The sequence below is a fragment of the Drosophila pseudoobscura genome, chromosome 2 (genome assembly GCF_009870125.1).
Source record: "Drosophila pseudoobscura strain MV-25-SWS-2005 chromosome 2, UCI_Dpse_MV25, whole genome shotgun sequence".
NCBI lineage: Eukaryota > Metazoa > Arthropoda > Insecta > Diptera > Drosophilidae > Drosophila > Drosophila pseudoobscura.
The window spans coordinates 18176531-18195214 of NC_046679.1; the positions used below are offsets into that span (position 1 = coordinate 18176531).

General features: G+C 43.9%; 4 protein-coding genes across 6 annotated transcripts; 3 read left to right on the forward strand and 1 right to left on the reverse strand.

The window, feature by feature from the left end:
- Positions 1-538: 538 nt before the first annotated feature.
- Positions 539-3222, forward strand: LOC4802087 (xylulose kinase). Of its 2 annotated transcripts, XM_001359037.4 has the most exons (6): positions 539-773; positions 1139-1260; positions 1327-2154; positions 2206-2427; positions 2587-2776; positions 2829-3222. In XM_001359037.4, the coding sequence occupies exons 1-6, from the start codon at positions 717-719 to the stop codon at positions 3060-3062; spliced, it is 1653 nt and encodes a 550-aa protein (XP_001359074.2). In that variant the 5' UTR covers positions 539-716; the 3' UTR covers positions 3063-3222. The 2 variants fall into 2 exon arrangements, with proteins under 2 accessions (XP_001359074.2, XP_015037606.1); XM_015182120.2 differs by lacking the exon at positions 539-773 and having other exon boundaries at positions 1340-2154.
- Sf3a1 (splicing factor 3a subunit 1) lies at positions 3170-6392 on the reverse strand. 2 transcript variants are annotated; one of them, XM_001359038.5, is made up of 7 exons: positions 6161-6390; positions 5877-6041; positions 5654-5819; positions 4120-5594; positions 3883-4061; positions 3471-3641; positions 3170-3412 (listed from the first exon to the last, which is right to left on the reverse strand). In XM_001359038.5, the coding sequence occupies exons 1-7, from the start codon at positions 6267-6269 to the stop codon at positions 3311-3313; spliced, it is 2367 nt and encodes a 788-aa protein (XP_001359075.3). In that variant the 5' UTR covers positions 6270-6390; the 3' UTR covers positions 3170-3310. The 2 variants fall into 2 exon arrangements, with proteins under 2 accessions (XP_001359075.3, XP_033241767.1); XM_033385876.1 differs by having other exon boundaries at positions 5654-6041; positions 6161-6392.
- Positions 6393-7290: 898 nt separating this feature from the next.
- Positions 7291-11990, forward strand: Irc (Immune-regulated catalase). Its single transcript, XM_033385884.1, has 11 exons — positions 7291-7615; positions 8591-8699; positions 8950-9280; positions 9337-9517; positions 9633-9817; positions 9882-10456; positions 10508-10655; positions 10709-10876; positions 10951-11068; positions 11126-11294; positions 11493-11990. Exons 1-11 carry the CDS (start codon positions 7528-7530, stop codon positions 11524-11526), a joined length of 2106 nt encoding a protein of 701 aa, XP_033241775.1. The 5' UTR covers positions 7291-7527; the 3' UTR covers positions 11527-11990.
- Positions 11991-12453: 463 nt separating this feature from the next.
- Positions 12454-16855, forward strand: LOC4802090 (epidermal growth factor receptor kinase substrate 8). Its single transcript, XM_001359040.4, has 7 exons — positions 12454-12601; positions 13341-13734; positions 13805-13849; positions 14731-15612; positions 15686-16067; positions 16128-16468; positions 16543-16855. The coding sequence occupies exons 2-7, from the start codon at positions 13342-13344 to the stop codon at positions 16648-16650; spliced, it is 2151 nt and encodes a 716-aa protein (XP_001359077.2). The 5' UTR covers positions 12454-12601; position 13341; the 3' UTR covers positions 16651-16855.
- The last annotated feature ends 1829 nt before the right edge of the window (positions 16856-18684 follow it).

An 18684-nucleotide genomic window follows, 5' to 3' on the forward strand; every position in this document is an offset into this window, starting at 1 on the left:
CCGCACCACCCGGATCTGGTGCCAGCTGCATCCTGCACCCAACGCATCCGACGCCACTACCTTGCCACTCAGCTCCACTGAGACCTTACGCGAACTGACCCGTTATCGCCCTGAACATCGTGGCTCCTCCCCTAACCACAAGCCTGTCAATCTTCGGCATCTTCTCCTTTTTCCGCCTTGCTCCTCCTGCTTCCCCAGCTTCAAAGTCGACCGCCATTGCTGGCGGCTTCCTTGAGCAGTCGTCTCCAATTCCTGTGTTTTCAAGTCGTTAGATCAGAAATACCCGCGACTTTTGATTCAAATAATGGACAGATAGAGCGAGAGACCAAGCTGAAGTATGGAATTGTAATCAATCTTCTGAAAGCCAGTAATGAAACGATAAATTCCTACTAAATAATTTGTGATGAAAACGAAATCAAAATATGTGAGCAGTCAGCAATCAAAATAAAAGCAGCTTCAGCGGTGATATTCGTATTGACACGTATTTGGTCACACTGTGGTGTAAAACACGATCATCGATATAATTGAAGAAGCATCGTATGCATGTCTATCGCGTAGCAATCATCCCCAGTTGTTTATAAAGCAGCACATTCAAAATTTCAGGTTTATTAAAAATTCTTTTGGCCACAAAGCGGGCGACTTCCGCATGTTGGATGTGAACGAGCCGTCCATTACAAGGCAATAGACGTAACCAATCCGAAAGGGAAGATAGTACAATGGGGCCTCCACAGTTACAGCGCACTTTTTTGGGCTTCGACTTGAGTACACAGAAGGTAAAACATCCGCAACTGCCTACGTTGTATTTTTCGTTGCAGAGGCGTTGCTTCTATTCCGCCTGCTTACGCATTCAGCTTCAACCAAGCGCGTGTTATTGAGAGAGGTCATACAACAAACACGGCACACGAATCTCATTGGGGCACTTCTTATCAATGATCCACAGCCTTTCTTATCTATTAGCCGCAATAATTTAGCTATAAGCGTATGTATTTTTATGCCAGACCCAGATGCCACCGGTTAACCACCCAAATCACTGGAAAGTCATACAAAATGACGCAATCTTTGACACTTACTTGACCTTAGAATCCAAGTAACTGTGCTAGATCGTTACTTTTAAGGTGTGCCCTACAACTATTTTCAGCTGAAAGCTATTCTGCTAAACTCCAGCCTGACAGTGGTTGCCTCAGCCGAGGTGAAGTTCGACAGCGACTTGCCGGAGTTTCGAACCAGCGGTGGAGTCAGCCCCGGACCCAACAAACATGAGTACGTCCAGGCCTAAGCACCTAAACCTGAGTGTCCTAAACTCCTATACACGACCTTATTCATCAGATTCTTTGTGCAGCCAGTGATGTGGGTGAAGGCCGTGGACATTGTCTTGGACCGTTTGGTGATGCAGGAGGCTGATTTAAGCACTGTTGCAGCCATTTCTGCTGCGGGACAGCAGCATGGTTCCTTGTACTGGTCAAAGCACGGAATTTCAGCTTTGCAAAGCCTTGATCCCGAAAAGTTTCTCCACGCACAAATCGATGACTCTGCATTTGTGGTCAACCGCACGCCCATTTGGATGGATGCGTCAACCACTAAGCAATGCCTGGAGATGGAGACTGCCATTGGGGGGCACACCCAGATGGTTCAGCTGACGGGCTCCAAGTGCTACGAACGATTTACTGGACCGCAGATACGTAAGATCTACCAGCAGCGCACTCATGCCTACGAGGATGCCCAACGAATCTCACTGGTCAGCAGCTTTTTGGCCTCACTCTTTTTGGGAAGTGTGGCACCGATCGACTTCAGCGATGGCTCCGGCATGAACCTGCTGGACATCCGCGAAAAAGCCTGGTCCAAGGCCTGCTTAAATGCGTGTGCACCTGACCTGGATGAGCGTCTCGGTCAGGCGGTCAGTGCCAATACTGTCCTTGGCGGCGTTTCAGAATATTTTGTGAAGCGCTTCTGCTTTCCGGCGTCATGCCAAGTCGTCGCTTGCACCGGAGATAATCCCTCGGCCTTGGCAGGAATGCTAGTGGACAATGACTGGTTAAGCGTATCCCTTGGCACTAGCGACACTTTAATGATGAGTTTTGAGAAGCCCCCCAACTGGGAGGAGGGCCATGTGTTGTGTCATCCAACGCAGACGGACGAGTTCATGGGACTGTTATGGTAGGCCGGCATTGTGGAAGGATAACGACACACTTACATTTGCTCATCCAGTTTTAGAAATGGCTCTTTGGTCCGTGAGGCTATGAACAATGTGGAGGCTGGAGGGAATTGGGTGAAGTTCAACGAGCTTCTTGAATCGACACCGCGCGGAAACTTCGGCAATATGGCCGTGCATTTCAACGACATGGAAATTATTCCCAAGGCAAAGGGCACATTGCGATGGAATAAGGATTGTTTGCCCAACTCCCCGGATGCTTCCAAGGGTGTAATAAAGTAAGTCATTGAATATTTTAGTAGCTGGAAGCCTCTGTCATCTTGATAACTATCCGTGGGTCGTTATGTTTTGACATTGCAATAACTAACTCTGGCTTACCAGGCTTACATATACTGTATTCTAAGCATGTGTCTTACCAATTCTTTCCGATTGAACAGATTTAGCTCACCTCAAATCGAAATTCGTGCCTTAATCGAGGGCCAAATGCTTCATCATCGAGCTGTGGCCGAAGACATGGGATTCCAGTTTGGAACAAACACAAAAGTCCTTGCTACTGGCGGAGCGTCCATAAACAAGTCTATTCTTCAAGTAATCGCTGACGTGTTCAACGCGCCCGTCCATATTCAGGTAAGTTCGCACTACACTTTGCGTTCGTGTAATCGAAATTACCATTTTTCAGAACGAGAGTGAGGCTGCCCTAATGGGAGCCGCCTACAGAGCATCCTATGCTCTGTATCGGCATGAGCTTGATCAAACTGTTCCGGCCCTCAGTTATCGCGACCATGTCCTCAGCCTAACGTCCAACAATCTGCAGCTTGTTTGCGAACCACACAAGGATAGCGAATCAATTTACGCACCAATGCTCGAGCGATACAAGGCCATGGCCCACATCCTGCAAAGCGGAATCCTGTGAGCGACGGAACAAGGAACCCAAGGCCACATTTTATACTCCAAAGCATTTCCGACTTACTCTTTACTTTTATATTCCACCTGACACTAATAAGTAGAACTAAAGTGCAATTAACAAAATTCTGTGATCGAGAATTTATTAAAAATTTATGCGAAACCATAAATGATAAATTTCTACATATGGAGCACAGCACTCTGCACACGGCCATGCTTGGCTGGGACCTTTTCGCCCCATTATGTCTCCAACTCGGCTTACTTCTTGCGGCCGCCGCGCTCCTTCACCTGCAAATGCACTGTCATCCCGTTTAGCAGATTGTAGAACGCCATCGAATTGCTGTCTTTGAAGAACATTCCCTGAAAATCGATTCTTGTATAATTCCGTCTAGCCAATATACAAAAACTCATCGCTTACCTCGTAGAAGATTTTTTGCTTGGCCGGAGGCATGCCTGTTTCATCTTGCAGCTTCGCCTTGAGGTTTGCGATAGGGTCAGTGAGTGCTAGTGTTACAGCGATCATCTGTCCGTTTAGCTTCCACTCGGACTTATCCGAGTTCGGTACAAGAACCTGGATGGTGACGGGGCTCTGCAAGTGCGCGGAAAAGGAACACAAAAGGAGTTATTATCGATTGGACTGTCCAGTGAAAACATAAAAGGAAGGCTAGCTTTGGGGACCGAAGTTCTTAACACAAACTATGGCATATAAGTATACAATTTGCAGCAAGAAAATGAGTCTTTTTAGGATTCGACAGTTGATGCTGACCAAAAAAGCAAATGGTTTGCATGTGGCCAATTAAAAATATTAAATAAAACGGTCGGTAGCTGACCTTGTGCGTGGAAATGAACTCCGCTTCCGGGATTAGATTGTCCTCGGAGCGCAATTTCTTTGTGGGCGGCTCTTCCTCCACGGACATTAGATCGACTGGCGGTGCCGGTGAGATTTGCGGGGGTCCTCCAGTGGACTGCATGTTCATATAGCCTCCAGTGCCAGGGCCAAATGGAGTTTCTGCAAGAGAAAAGCGTTAAAATACAGGAATTCTAGTTGGATATATTTTACTGCATACGCATCATGAGAGGTCGCAATTGCATCATCATGACCGGATTAGCCTGCGCCTGGGACTGCTGGTGGTGATGGGATGGATGCTGGTGTGTCTGGTGCTGCGGTGTAGATTGGTGCTGCTGTGGCGGATGATGGTGGTGCAGATTGTGGTGAGCGTGGTGGCCGCCGCCTTGATGATGCTGACTCTGGCCATGGATGTGTTGGGGCTTGGAAGACGGCTGTGGCGGAGCCGATAGCGTGGCTTTATTTCCGACAGGCTTAGGGCCAATCTTTTCCTTTTCCTCATCTGGCAGCAGTCCCTTAACCTTGTGTATTTGATGGATTTGGTCCTCCAGAGTGATGTTGGCACGCGCCGCTCTAGTAGCTGCCTCAACACTGGATGTGTGGCCGTCCCAGGTAACGCGATCATCCTTTTTGGTCTCTTCTTCGCCAAGTTTTTTTCCAATAACTGTTTCCTCGTCGCCAACACCAAAAATATCGGTACGCCTCTCTGCCAACTGCTTCAGGCTTGCCTCGATGGCAGTACCTGCAGCGAAGACATTGTCCTGGTTGATTTTCTCGACAGTGTGCTTGTCCCGCTGCTCCACCCATCGCGGATCCAGTAGACCAATGCGCATGTGCTCCGACACCTTGGATGCCGGGATCTTTTCGCCAGTAATTGGAGAAATAAGGTACTCATCCGTGGGCAAGGGGGCTGCCTTGGGTTGGGTGGCCTTGGGGTCATACTTCTTGACCACAACCTTGTCGTGTGTAGGCGGCAACATGGGGGCCACCGTGGGCTGCAGTTTGGCCACCGGCGTGTCCTCGTCACTAGACGCTTCGTCCATGTCCTGCACCTGAGTATTGTCCCGTTTGGCGCCAACTGGCTGGCTGTATGATGAAACGTTCTTCATTTGGATGCCCACTCTGTTCTCCATTTGCGACAGCTTGAGGCCACTCTCCAAATGGCTAGCCACCTGAGAGTCGTCTTCTTCGTCGGACTCGATTTGCATTTCTATATCCCCCTCCTCTTCCATGAGGCGCTCTTCCATGAGGACTCTGGCACCGACCTCATCTGGATTGGTAGGCGGGGGAAAGTTGCCTGACTCGAATGGTTGATAGTCCACGGTCTCTACAACCACAAAATCATGCCAGTCAATCTGGGCGTATGCTACACGTTCTCTCTCAATTTTTTCCTCTTCACGACGGCGTTGCGCCTCCTGGTGGCGTTGCCAGTTGGCGCGGTATTTAACCTGCTCCAGTACCTGGTTCATGCTGCTACGCCCTGGGGCGCTCTCTGTGCGAAGTTTTCCGAGTAAATCCTTGGGTGGTATGAGCACTTTCGTATACTGCTCCAATAACTTGGTGAAGTACTGAAAGAGCGAGTGCTGCGGTCTCAAAAAATCAAATTGAAAGTTTCGCTGCTCCCGACTCATCAGATTGGTAAGAAACTGTCGCCCATTACGGGCCACAAACTGAGCAGTTAGCTTCACAATGTCTCTGAAAGAGATTCAATTACTAAGTAGTGGGCCACTGATTCTATGTCCAAAGTCACTCACAAGTCCAATGCCGAAATCGAAGGAGGATCAGCAATAAACTCAAACTCTTGTGGAGGCTCCTTGGGTACAAATTGCTGCTCCACAACTTGCTTCAAAAGTTCCTGCTGCCGCTGCTGGGCAGCACTCGTGACCGCGGTTAGTTGTTTGACGGCTGTTATGCCGGCATCTGAAATAGTATTGACATAGAATAACACATCGCAATTTATTGCTGTCTTTCGCGTACCATTTCCCTCTCGAAACTCGTTCACCTTGTGCCTGTAGTAGGCATGATAGGGATCTCCACCGTTCAGAAAGTTAAACTTTGGGTTCCCCAGCTCATTTTGCCGGATGCGTGCCTCAAACTCAGGTCCATTGCGTGCTACAAAGCTTGCGGTCTTGTCAACGATATCTAATTTTTAAACTTTTCTTACTGAGTATGTGGAAAACAAACTATATTGGCAATAACGTCTACAAATGTACACTAAAACAGGTATAAATAGAAAAATTATATTGTTTTGTAAAGGATGCTTCTAACTTCTGGCGGCGGATATATTATGCCAATAATTGGTCCGGACATTGGCTTCGATTGATCATTTCCGAACTGCTCGTCGGTAGCGTCTACATCTAGAGTTGGCATTGCACTTGAAAACTCCTTATTTTGTTGATAAAATGATCAAATTTATGGATGAAAATATGCTTCTTCGTAAGAAGATTAGAGGTGGCAGAAAGTCGATAGCAATCTGTTTTTTAAACATCGGTTCCACTATCGATGGTAGTCGCTTGTCGTTTATTTCGCTAGCGCTAGTGTGACCAGATGTGCAGGCACTGCAGCGCATTAAGCTGTGTTTTGTTCAAAATGTTCAAAATAATGAAAAGTTTTAATATACAATTTTGTACAATATGTATGTATTATTAATATGTACAATATTACTTGCGTCGTTCTAGTACCAACAATATTGGATAAATCTATACTTGCGGGACATGTTGATGATCTCGATATAAATTAATAAAATTAATCAATTATAAAAATTATACCCCCGCGCGTCTGCACGGGCTGGCAGTAATTGCGATTGAGATTGCGCAGCCAGTTTTTCCAACCATAGCGAAAAGCGCCAGAAAGGCGACAAACTTGAATAAACTATTTAGTTTCAGTGGCTAGGCTTTACTATCAATAATGTCCGCAAGATGCATGCTGTCCCGCGATTAAACACTATGGAACGAAAACAGCATCGTGACGATTTTCAAAAAAGAGTTTGTGGCTATTTCCCAGCAATAAGGCAGATTTTTGAGTTTAATTTATTATCTTAAAAGTTTACAATTGGGAAGTTCGACGATTCCCACTAGAAATAGGAGCTATTTCTGGAAAAAATGTACCGAGTAAGAGAAAAATATTTGAGAAAAAAATGTTCTGATCGATAAGATCAGATACTTTAGTGCTACAAGTATGGTGTTTCTAGCAGCTATAGGGGTGTTTACTTTGCAGAGCTTTATTGAATTTAAACAATTTTCTACTAAGTGCCCAAGCTGGTGTCTTACACTCGCAAGTCGACTTGTTATTGCCGAGAGAGAATTCGCTCCCGGTCTGATTATGACGCTCATTGTGCCTGATAAATGATCGGTTCAGCGGTTCGAGCTTGTAGAAATTTTCATGTATTCAGTAGTCGTCTATGAGCTGCTCTCAACCGTTGACGTCCCAATCAAGTTATCAGAATAGCTCTGAGTAGCTTCTTCTGAAACGCAGTTCGGGCTACTTCCTTATCAGTCACTTGCTACGTGACTTTAATTACATTTATATATGTGTTGATCCGAGTTTATGTGGGCGCATCTGTGAATCACATAAAATCCCATTTTTGTTGTTAAGGAATCCATATTCTCAAACAAAGAACAGCAGTGAAATGTGCCTAACCATCTACCTTTGCATGCTGACTGTTGTAATAGGCACGTCAGCATCTTCTTTGACTAATCGGTTGGAGCTCACCCATCGTAAGTCCAAGAACTTGAGAAACATTATCAAAAACGATTTCTGAAACCAAAAAATCTTTAATTTTTTAAAGTGTATGTTTAGTATTCTAGAACTTAAACTTCTCTAGTCTTTAAAATATATGTAAAATGTATTATATTTACTTTGTATTCGATTAACCAATTAATACTATAATATAATACAAAAAGCAAAATAAGGGACTTCGACCCTATAGGTGTACTACATTCGAACTTAGGTCTTACTTTGATGATTTCTGTGACGCACATTAAGAAAATTTACAAAGTACATTTTTGTAAAGTTCTACTAGCCGATGCTGACTTTGATGCGAAGTACAAGATTCGAACAAACGATGGAAAATATTCCAATAAAAGGTTAAGCCGAAAAAGTACTTCCTCAGTTTATCAATTGAACTGATTGCTAATGGTCAAGTATTCTTCGTTTGTGTCAATTCTGTAAACAAAGTTTACAGTTCCACTTAAAACAGATTCACACATGGGAATGAAGTCGGCTCTCCTGACATGTTAAATTTGACATGAGGTCGTGACTGAAAATGTGCGATGAGTTGAAATATGTACAAGATGGAATTTTCTGTATGAAAGCCGTACAATTTTCATCCCACAAATTCCCACAACAAAACGAGTTGTTATATCTTTATAATATTTCCTCTACAAAACTGTACTCAAATTCACTTAGCGCGTTTTAATATACGTATTAGACGTATTCTAATTCTATTCGTACGTATTCTATTCTTAAGAGGAGATCATTTATCATTTAATTTAAGGAAGGAAAACTTTGCACTAGAACATAATTCTAACATTCTGAATCCGCTTAACCGCGTTTTTTTTTAAATTTTTTACCTTGCACTTAGTTCACTTAGGAAAGTAGGTGCATGGCTATTATAATTTACAGGTTGATTTACAATTACAATTTACAAGCCGAAACCTATGTTATAATATGTTCGAGTCTTAATTTTTTAGCACGACAAGCTTTAAGGCCGGATGTACAAGCGCACTTAGACGGGCTTCCATCGGAAAAATGGCAGGAGCTCGTAAGTTCAGGCTTGGACTCGATCAACAGACAAAAAAGGTTCGTAAAAATGCATACGATATTTAATCAGCTAAATACGATTTTTTCTACATACCCTGATCGAGACGGCTGGCTGGCCCTGTCACCAGAATGGCTATCAAATAACTGTGGAAGTTCCCAAAGATAATACATTTCCAACAATTTATATGTTAACCAGAAACTTGGAACGCACAGAAAGGGCATCTTAAATCCATTGATATCACTCAAGAGTGTAATAATAAATACGTCAATTCTCGACTTGTCATTTCAGACTGGAGGAAAATCTTCTGAGATCAGATATTACTGTCCGAAACGGAAGTCTCTCACATGTGCAGCTTCTGGACACATTGCCCAACAACGCATCAAAGGAAGACAGCGAAATTGCCCTAAAGATCCTCAAGTCTAGTCTCTTCGTCTATAACACCCAGTGTCTGCCCCATGAAATTGAAGGTGACGAGTGTCGAACATATCTGGAAAACAAGCCACTCCCTGAAGGAAGCGTTCTTCGATCCGAATGTCTTAAGCTGCTGAAAAGCAAAAGGTACGGTCATCATGCATACAGGAGGCTGCTTGTCCAACACTACAAGGACGGATTCTATGAGGTACGTTTTGAAAGTTGGATAGCAATGGGTTCACTTATAGACTTTGATGCTCCCAGATTTTTACCGAGGATCGATTGCCGGCTGCATGGTCTATTAGTATGGGACTTTATGAGCCCGACAACATTCAGAAGGTGAAACAGGCCCGCGACCAAGCAAATGGAGACCTTAATTTGGGAATAGCGCAATGGGCGCAGTTTGTGGAACACGATCTTAGCAAGCCCGTTTCACAATCTATGAGTAAGTTAATACCAAGGGCAGTTTGCCATATTCTTAGTCTAATTCTAGACGGAAGACTTTACAAGTTTTAACATCATCTAAAGAGTATTTCATTTGGGGATTGATATTTTCGCAGGCAATGGATCTCCGATAGAGTGTTGCAACCGTGATCAAAATAAACTTCAACCAAGACACAATCATCCAGCCTGTGCGCCAATTATATCCCAGGTCAGCGGGAAGTACGGCAGGCCAAACTGTCTAAATTATGTAAGGAGCGCCCTTGCGGTCGGACCGACTTGCAACTTTGGCGGCGCTGAACAGGTGGGTACACTTGGATCCTTGGCTCGCATGTATGATTGATGTTTTAATTTCTATCCGCCAATAGCTAAACCAGGCCACAGCATACTTGGATTTGTCCCAACTATATGGCTTCACGCCTGTAGCCGAGAGGAAGATGAGAACATTCGTTCGCGGAACACTGAAGTCAACATCAAATGGTACACACCTAAATGACCTTCTGCCAATGACCGCCGATACGGACGACAAGGGACACTCGTTCTGTGCATGGGGGGCAAGTGCAAATGCAACATGTTTTGCGGCAGGCGACTCTCGGGTTAACAGCAATCCTTACTCCATATTGGTTTACACAATCTTCATGCGCAACCATAACCGCCTTGCCGCCGAGCTGCTGCAGCGAAATCCAGACTGGAGCGATGAGCAGCTTTTTCAGTCGGCCAAGACCGTGAATGTGGATATCTACCGACGCGTGATCATGAGGGAGTGGCTGCCGGAAGTGCTCGGATCGCGACTGGCCGCAGAGGTACTGGCTACGTCTCCACCAATCAGTCGCCAAAACGCACCTGAGATATCTAACGAGTTCGGAGTGGCTGCCAGCCGCTTCTACTTCTCGATGCTACCCAACGAGCTCCATAACCTGGATAAAAATGACATTGTTCGAAAGTAAGTTGCTTCACTATATGACTGACTGCATTACAAATCTTTCATTTTCAGCAAAGTGCTGCCTCCAACTAACCTTTTCGTGCTGAAGGATGAAATTTTCAGACCCCGACTTCAGTACACGGCAAAAAAGCTAGACGAAATCCTTCATAGTGTACTCAATCAACGTGCCATGAAAATGGATTCCTCATATGCGGGTGGTGTAAGGTATAATATCTCAATCGATGCAACGCTCTAAGCATTGTCGCCTTGCAGGTCGTTTGGCACGAGAGCACGAAGCCAACACATGCTGATATTCTAGCCTTCGATGTTCAGCGAGGCAGGGACCACGGTCTGCAACCCTATTATAAATACTTGGAACTGTGCAGTCACATTAAACAAGTGACAGGCTGGAGTGATTTCGAACAATTTATACCCAAAAATGTAGGACTTTTTGTCAAAGGACATATGTTGCAACCCATACTATAGTAAAATGTCAATCTACTGTTCATTGAAAGGTGTTGGAAAAGCTAAAAAACATATATGCTAGCTGGACGGACGTGGACCTAATTGTGGGCGGTATTGCAGAGCGGCCTTTGAACGGAACTGTCGGTGCCACCTTCAGCTGCATACTTTGTAAGCTATCATATAATCCCTTGTTTTTTTACTTTAATCCATGAGTTCTCATTTAAGCCGAGCAATTTGCGAAGGTGCACCAGCACCATCTGCAAGAACCAGATCTCCCGCCCTGGGCCGCTTCGTTGTTGGAGGAGTATCGTTACATGAACGGGAGCAAGCTCTTGTGCCTGAACTCTGAATTGAGGGCCACGCCGCAGAACATCTTCCAGTTGCCTTCCGCAAGGTCAGTGTATGGTGACTTTGCGCTGCTCAAGGGGCTCACTACAGCAGCGCCTTTGTCACCTGTTTTATGAGCTGAGTCATAGCATAATGCGTACTTTGATTTAATTTGATATCTACTTGAGTACCCTTGTGATAAGCTGGCCTGCAGTAATTACCTACGCCTAATAATAGACTTTCTTTCTTTCTTTTTTCTTCACAGCAATCTACTGATCGATTGCGACAATGTGGTCTAACGGATGGCACAAAAAGAGTTGCCCCCGAACACCCGGATGATTTAAGATGTTGTTACTAAGCTCGTATAATTATGAACAATGTATTTTGATACTTTTAATGGACCTATACGTATGAATCAGGACCAATATCTAAAATCTAAAGTCATATTTTCATATTTCAATTGTTCGCTTTTCAGGCACATTTTTTTTAATATGTTGTGGGTTTTTTTTAAAACAATACGAGTAGTAGAAATGTTCGAATTTACAGAATAATTTGCAAGATCTCAACAAACATGCCTGAAAAGTTGTCATAAGACAATGTTCATATGCTAGAAAATGTCGAGATTGAAAGCTGTTATATGAATGATTAATACTGAAAATTCGCATATTGAATTCTTCAGAGATATTTGTGTGGTTTTGAACACTAATGGAAGATATGGCTTTTACTAATCAATTAAAATACGTTGATTTATATGTATTGAAAATATACCATGTTTTATACAGACGGGGGTGCAGACCTTTCTGTCTGTTTGAAGATATGCTAAAAATGTTTTAAAGGAATTCGTAGAAGCGATTTCTAACACCAACACCTGCTTATCTAACACTGACTCGTTGATTGGGTGCTTTGGGTTTCGGGGACGACTGCTGACCGTTTGATGCGATCACCTTGTGCGGCCGATACTGGGACCCACATCCAACAGAAATATCAAACGGCGAGCTCTCCGTGGTTGTAGGCAAATACACAGCTATTTCTGTTATTTTTCAGCAGGAACGGTCGGAGCTGATAAGATTGCCAATAGTGCCAATGTGTATCAAGCGATACACAACACAATCGCGGCACAAGCGAACGCAGAGATAAAACGAACTTTTGCTTTTTCCCTAGCTGGTCTCGAATCTCGAACATACACACAACTGAAGCAATTTCAGGCAATCAATTAATATACGGGACGGTGTGCATGGGAGCCAGCTGATACTACGGCGAAGCGTTGGTGTGGGCCCTGCCGTTACCAGTTAGTTTGAGTTCGAATTTGATTCGCAGCGGGTCGAAAGTGGAAGTTTGGCCAGGAGCATCGTTGAAAATCGTGTGAAGCACAAGGTAACCAATTGCTCGTCTCGCGTTCCAGTACTCGTATCTAGACTCGTAAATCAAGATCCATAATATTGGCCGAAGACCGCTTTGCCCCAGCAAACCCCTTTTTGCGATACCATTGTTTGCTTAGTATCTTGAGGATCTGATGTCATACCAGTAAAAGCAATAAATCTGCAGCTTTTACTAATTGGACTACTAATAACAAAAACAAAATTATGACGATTTACTACTTCTTTTCGGGTCTTTATGTAATTTGCTTTCATTAAAGATTGCTTCATGCGCCAGGAATTTCCTGGCGAGTGTGATAGCGGCAAATGTATAGCAATTCAGCAAGGTACAAAGCCATTCGAGAAGGTGGTGCTGAGTTTCTCTTATCTAATCGGAGCACACAACTACTATACAGCCAAATGCCACAAGTGAACCATATGAATATACCCTTCAATATGTGCAGATGTACCTATAGACATATGTATACATTTCATGTATATATAAATAAGCTAGCAAAGAGCGATCTTTCATTTATAATAGCTTCTCTTAAGCTTTGATTTCGCATTGCATTGTCGCACTTCGGCAAAATGGTCAAAGCAGGCTACAGAACCTTGAAATATTTCCGGCCCATATCAGTTATGAATGGGTAAATATCCAAAAAGATGGGCATGCAGTTATAATATAATAGAGAATATATAAGTGGTTTACTCAGCCTGTGCATTTCATTGGAGTCTACATTCTATCGTATATTCTACAGGATGCCACGTAACGGCTTTGAAAATGGAGTCCCATCCAAGGCTCTTGCGAATGGGGACTATGATGAGATAAAGCCTACCTATGCATTGGAGCACTTAGCCACTTTTAAGCTCAAAAATGAGGCGGAAACGAAGCAGCCAAAGGAGAAGATGAAACTGCTTATTGAACTGGACAAGACGGGGGGCATTTGGCCTCACAAGATGTTTATGAGCTTCAACGGCCAGTGGCTAGTGATGCTAGACAGCGAAATGAAGGAGATTGAGAACTTCCCTGGCAGCCTGATCACGGAACCCACAGCGTTTATTAGCGAGGATCCGCAGGAGGCATACAACAACATCTTGATATTTTCGGTTCCTGGTATCTCGCTAGGCAATACGGAGATGCACATTTTTCAGGTGAGCACTGATCGTCCTGGAACATCCGTCGAATCTCTTAATAATCTTTCATACTCCGCATCTGCTTAAGGTGGCCGATGTCAGCTCTGTAAACTTGGTGGAAGATCTGCGAACGGTAAGCATAGTACGCTCTGACAGTCGACATTTTCTTAAAAGGACATTTTCCTATTGCCAAACGGATTTCTCATCTGAGATGTTCTCATTCATATCCATGGAATTACATTTATACTGTTGTATCTTCTTTATGGTGCGCTGATCAGATTATTGTCATGAGCGACTTCCACCATAACTTAACCATTTCTTTCTTGGCTGCCATCTAATGATTCCACAATGATTTCATCAATGGGTTTAAGGATATCTCCCCTGTCCAAATTAATGCAATTACAATGCAATTATAATTCAGACTTCTTGACTCGTTTTATAATACTATTTATTCCGTCCTTAATACATTTGTTCCACAAATAACTGTATCTGTTTCATTCCTATTTGATCACAAATTGTGTTTTGACAGTTATATATCCGCAACAGTTAATAAAGCTAAGGGTGTATTAGCGTTCATCATCCCCCGCCCCTAACCAACCGATCTAGGCTACATTTAGGCAGGTCACTTTATTGCACCATCGCAGAATATGTAATGGGGGCATGAACATTAGCACACGCTCCTTCTCGGAAATGTGGACTCCTAGACTTCTTTGGATCAGCGTGACTTTGCGGTTCCATTTAGACCTACCCGTACTTTTCGGCCTATCCGCTTACTCATATGTCGGTCCAACTGCGCCCAGCATAACCTGCCATAATTATAATTCCCTTTTCCATACCTTATCCCCTGAACTACCCTTTAGATTATAGCACTTAATATTTACAATCCCCTGAAAGAACTTAGCAAATTTGTAAAATCTTTTCTTTCCTCCTCCTGTGTATTAATCGTTAGTTCTTTTAGTATCTTAAACCATTACTAGCAGATAATTGTTAATTGAAAAAATAAATAAATTGTAGCTGAGCAAGGGTACGCCCGTCACGATCGACCGTAACAAAACACCCATTCGCTTGCCCAAGCCTGACCGACCCGCTAACCAGCAACCCAAGGACCAGTACGGAATTGCGGCGGCCGTGGCCGGGATTGCTGCCGAGAAGAATGCGCTGGATCGCGAGCAAACCGAACGGGACGTTCAGGTGATTAATCATTGCTTTGAGGACATTGAGCGGTTCATGGCGAGGCTCCACTACGCGGCCGAGGCTCTAACCGAGCTCAAGTTGCGCAAGGAGCAGCACAATCCCCACGGAGAAGGTCTTCTCGTACTGCGGTCGCGTCCACCCATTGAAAGCGAGTTCCACGACATCCTGGCCAAAGTGAAGCTAGCTCTTATTTACTCTGTCAAGCTGCAAAACCACTTCACAAAGAGCTCGGATCCGATCCACAATGTTTTCATTTCTCTTCAAACCATTGTGAGTGTCTGCAACGACATCTATATAGACGCCAATTTGCCAGAAGGCGTCGTTAATCCGCTGCTGCGTCGCGAAACTATTGCGTTCCTCAGCGGGACGTTGGACTCCAACGAGAAGCAGTTGTGGCACAGTCTGGGACCCAACTGGACGGTGCCGAAAGATCAGTTTAAGGACCACAAGAGCTCGTACCACCCTATTTTCTACGACGACTGGTCGCCGGACTGGGTTGTGGACGAGGAGGTGCAGTACCTTGCGCCCGCACTAAAGAAAACATCAACGCCCTCACCGATACCCCTGCCTCCGAGTCCGGGTGGTAATCGCACCTGGCTGAATCGTTTAGAAAGCCGCAATGTTAAGATCGCGGAGGTCGCGTACAACAAGTCGGCTACCAACGACAAGGAGCTGAAAGTAACAAAAGGCGAATACTTGGAGGTATGCAATTGAATACCCCTTAGTTTTACCTCAGTCTATGTGACTCAACAAACTCCTGCAACGCCGTTCACAGATAATTGATGACTCCCGCAATTGGTGGAAGGCTCGCAACTCCTACGGAAGTATTGGATACGTGCCTAACACCGTGCTTACGCCGTATAACTTTGAGCGCGGCGTTAATTCGAACGGCCTCGACTCAGAGTCATTGGCCTCTTTGTCGCTGCAGGAGAACGAGTCTAGTGAAGCCAACAATCCGCAATACCGCAATACCATGGCCTTATATGCGGCACCAACAGACCTGGAGCAGCAAGCGGGCAGCGTCAAGGTAATGCCGCGATCGTATTCCATGCCCAATGTTCCCATTCCCCCACCAATGCCGCCGGCGGGAGAAAGCCAGCCCACCACTCCAAGTGGCACCCTAAAGCGCAATATGGCCGCGGCAGGAGCACTGGCAGGTAAGTCCTAATATAAATATTCCGTGCTCGTAGCATTTACTTAAAGTCACTGCCTTCCAGCGATGCGTGCTCGCAACGACTGCGATGCCGCTGATGAGGCATACATGATGCAGGACGATGTGAACGATGAACTGCGCCTCATGCTGCAGCAGAGGCAGCGTCGTAAGGACCTCGAAATCCTGAAGACTCCGGAAATCTTCATTACCCAGCACTCCAAGCCCAAAGAGGTGGAGGAATGGCTGCGAGGCAAGGGCTTCTCCGATAATATAATCAAGCGTCTGCACACCCTCAGCGGCGAGGAGATCTTCGCTCTCTCACCTCACACCATCGAAAGCTACTTCGGGCAGCGAGAGAGTCGCCGTCTGATATCGCAGATCGTGTTGCAGAAGAATTTCTGCGAGGTGAGCATGTCCGCCACTCCCGCCCCCTCTGAGCCCATCTTATTCGGTGTTCTTCTCTGTCCATTCCATTGCAGTACAAAACCATTCGCTCGTCAGAGCTATCGGCCAAGCTGGCTCGTGCTCGTCAAAAGGCTGACCAATCCAACGGCAATGGCAACGGCAACCCGAACGAAGTCTTCTAATATTGCCATACATAGTTGCTTTGATTGGAATAGCCTTGGTGCACAGCGAAAGTAACCTGATCCGGTGCTCAGAAACGCTCTAGACGTGCCATTTATTTATTTATGCATAGCAAACTTCCATCTACTTTTAAAAATCAATGTTTATTAAAAACCATTAAAATATTTTAGAACAAAAATGCATTAAAGATAACTGTGTCCATCCAAAGTTGAGTGAGTTTATAAAAATCTCACCTGCATACATATATATGTACGTATGTAGGCACATATTTACACACCTACCAGTATCTACCTGTATTTTTACACCATCATCATCCTTGGAGAAGCTTCTATGTAGTTAGCCTGAGCTTTTAAGCTGTCTTCGTGAAACATTGTACATATGGACATATGTATGTATGTATGTATGTACGGAAGTCTCAACCGCCAGAATGGCATTGCTGTGCTATTTAGTTTAGTGTTCCATTCAAAACAATCGGTCAACTCAGTCTGGTACTGAAGATACTCGCAATTCAAACTCGCAATTCGCTTTGAGCTGCACAGTTTTCCAACAAACCTACAACAGTTTTAAAAACCGGATGATTGATCTGCTGCAACTAATTAATAAACAAAATAAATAATATACGTATGTGTATTTAATACTTTAATTAAATATTAGTTTAAAAATACGGGAAATATTTTTCATAATTTTCTTGTCTACCAGTCTAAATATAAGAAAACATTATTTTTTTTCATAGTTTTTTCTAAGCTTTATTTAAATAATGAAAAATATTTAAACAAGCCGGAACTTTGTATACATGTATGTATACATGTATGTATGTTTGTATGCACTGGTATTCATATTCCGTTCATGTTCGGCTTATGTTCGGAACTTTTATCATTACAGGAATATAATGAAAACCAGTTTCTAAAGTAATTAGTCACTCGTTTTGCATTTTGTTGACCCAGATGGGACAATCGGCGGAGTTTGTTCAGTTCATTGTCGCGAATAAATATACATACATACATACATCCACAGAAGACTTACCCGACTATCCTGGTATTTTATTTGCATTGTATTTTTGCATTTTGTATCTATTAATCGTAACAGGCAGAAGCAAGCGTGAAGTACCATATGTACATGTATTTGTATGTTTGATGATATATGTATGTATATGTGATATGGGAATAGTTAGATCTGGGATACTGAAGTACTTATTTCGTCTGTGCATACTTTTGTGGCCCCTTCCGTCCGCCCGCAAAAATATAATTAGCCATTTTCGTCCCAGAGTTCTCAGAGACTTTAAGAGCTCATATTTAAACAATTTTGGAAGGAGAAGCTGACTGTGTGTAATTTAAAAAACTTACATTTGGAAAGTTAATGGGTTTAAAGAAAAGCTGTTCAAACTTTCATCAAAAAATTGTCAGCCTTACTTTATTAAATTTGATTTAGAAGGAAGTGTTGGTTGAGGAATGCGATGCTTCTCTTGCCACTCATCTGTCTATCAAAAAGATACGCTCTCTGGTCGCTGATTCACTTGGGAATGGGCTAAGTCGCATGTTTCAAGGCTCAACCGGTTGCCAGAACACATGTAGGTATCAAAGTTATAAAATCGGCATTTGGCATGTCAAGAAAGAGAGAGTTATTCGAGTTTGTCCAGTTGCAGCCGCGCTGCTGTTCAATTGTTTTGTGGGATCTGTGTTAGGCTTGCCAATTATAACGAATTCATTTGTAATTACGCGCTTTTTGCCAAAATTCATTTTCAGCGTTCAATCCGGTCCACAGGTTATTCAGGGTTTAATAAATGATCAAATTGATTCAATTACTATCAAATTTATTTTTACCGACTGAAACAAGTTCCGAGTGCTATACCAGATTTCTTACCTAACGTTACGACGCCAAATATGTCTTTTGTAATTGTTTGCTTGTGACTTACAAAAAAAAACAAGGTAAGAAAACAGTACTTTGCATCCCATCTGGCTTCCCAGCATCGATATAGCCATACTGCAGCCGTGATGTACAGTCGTAACAGTTCTTGGATCTCGGCGTTTTTAAGATCT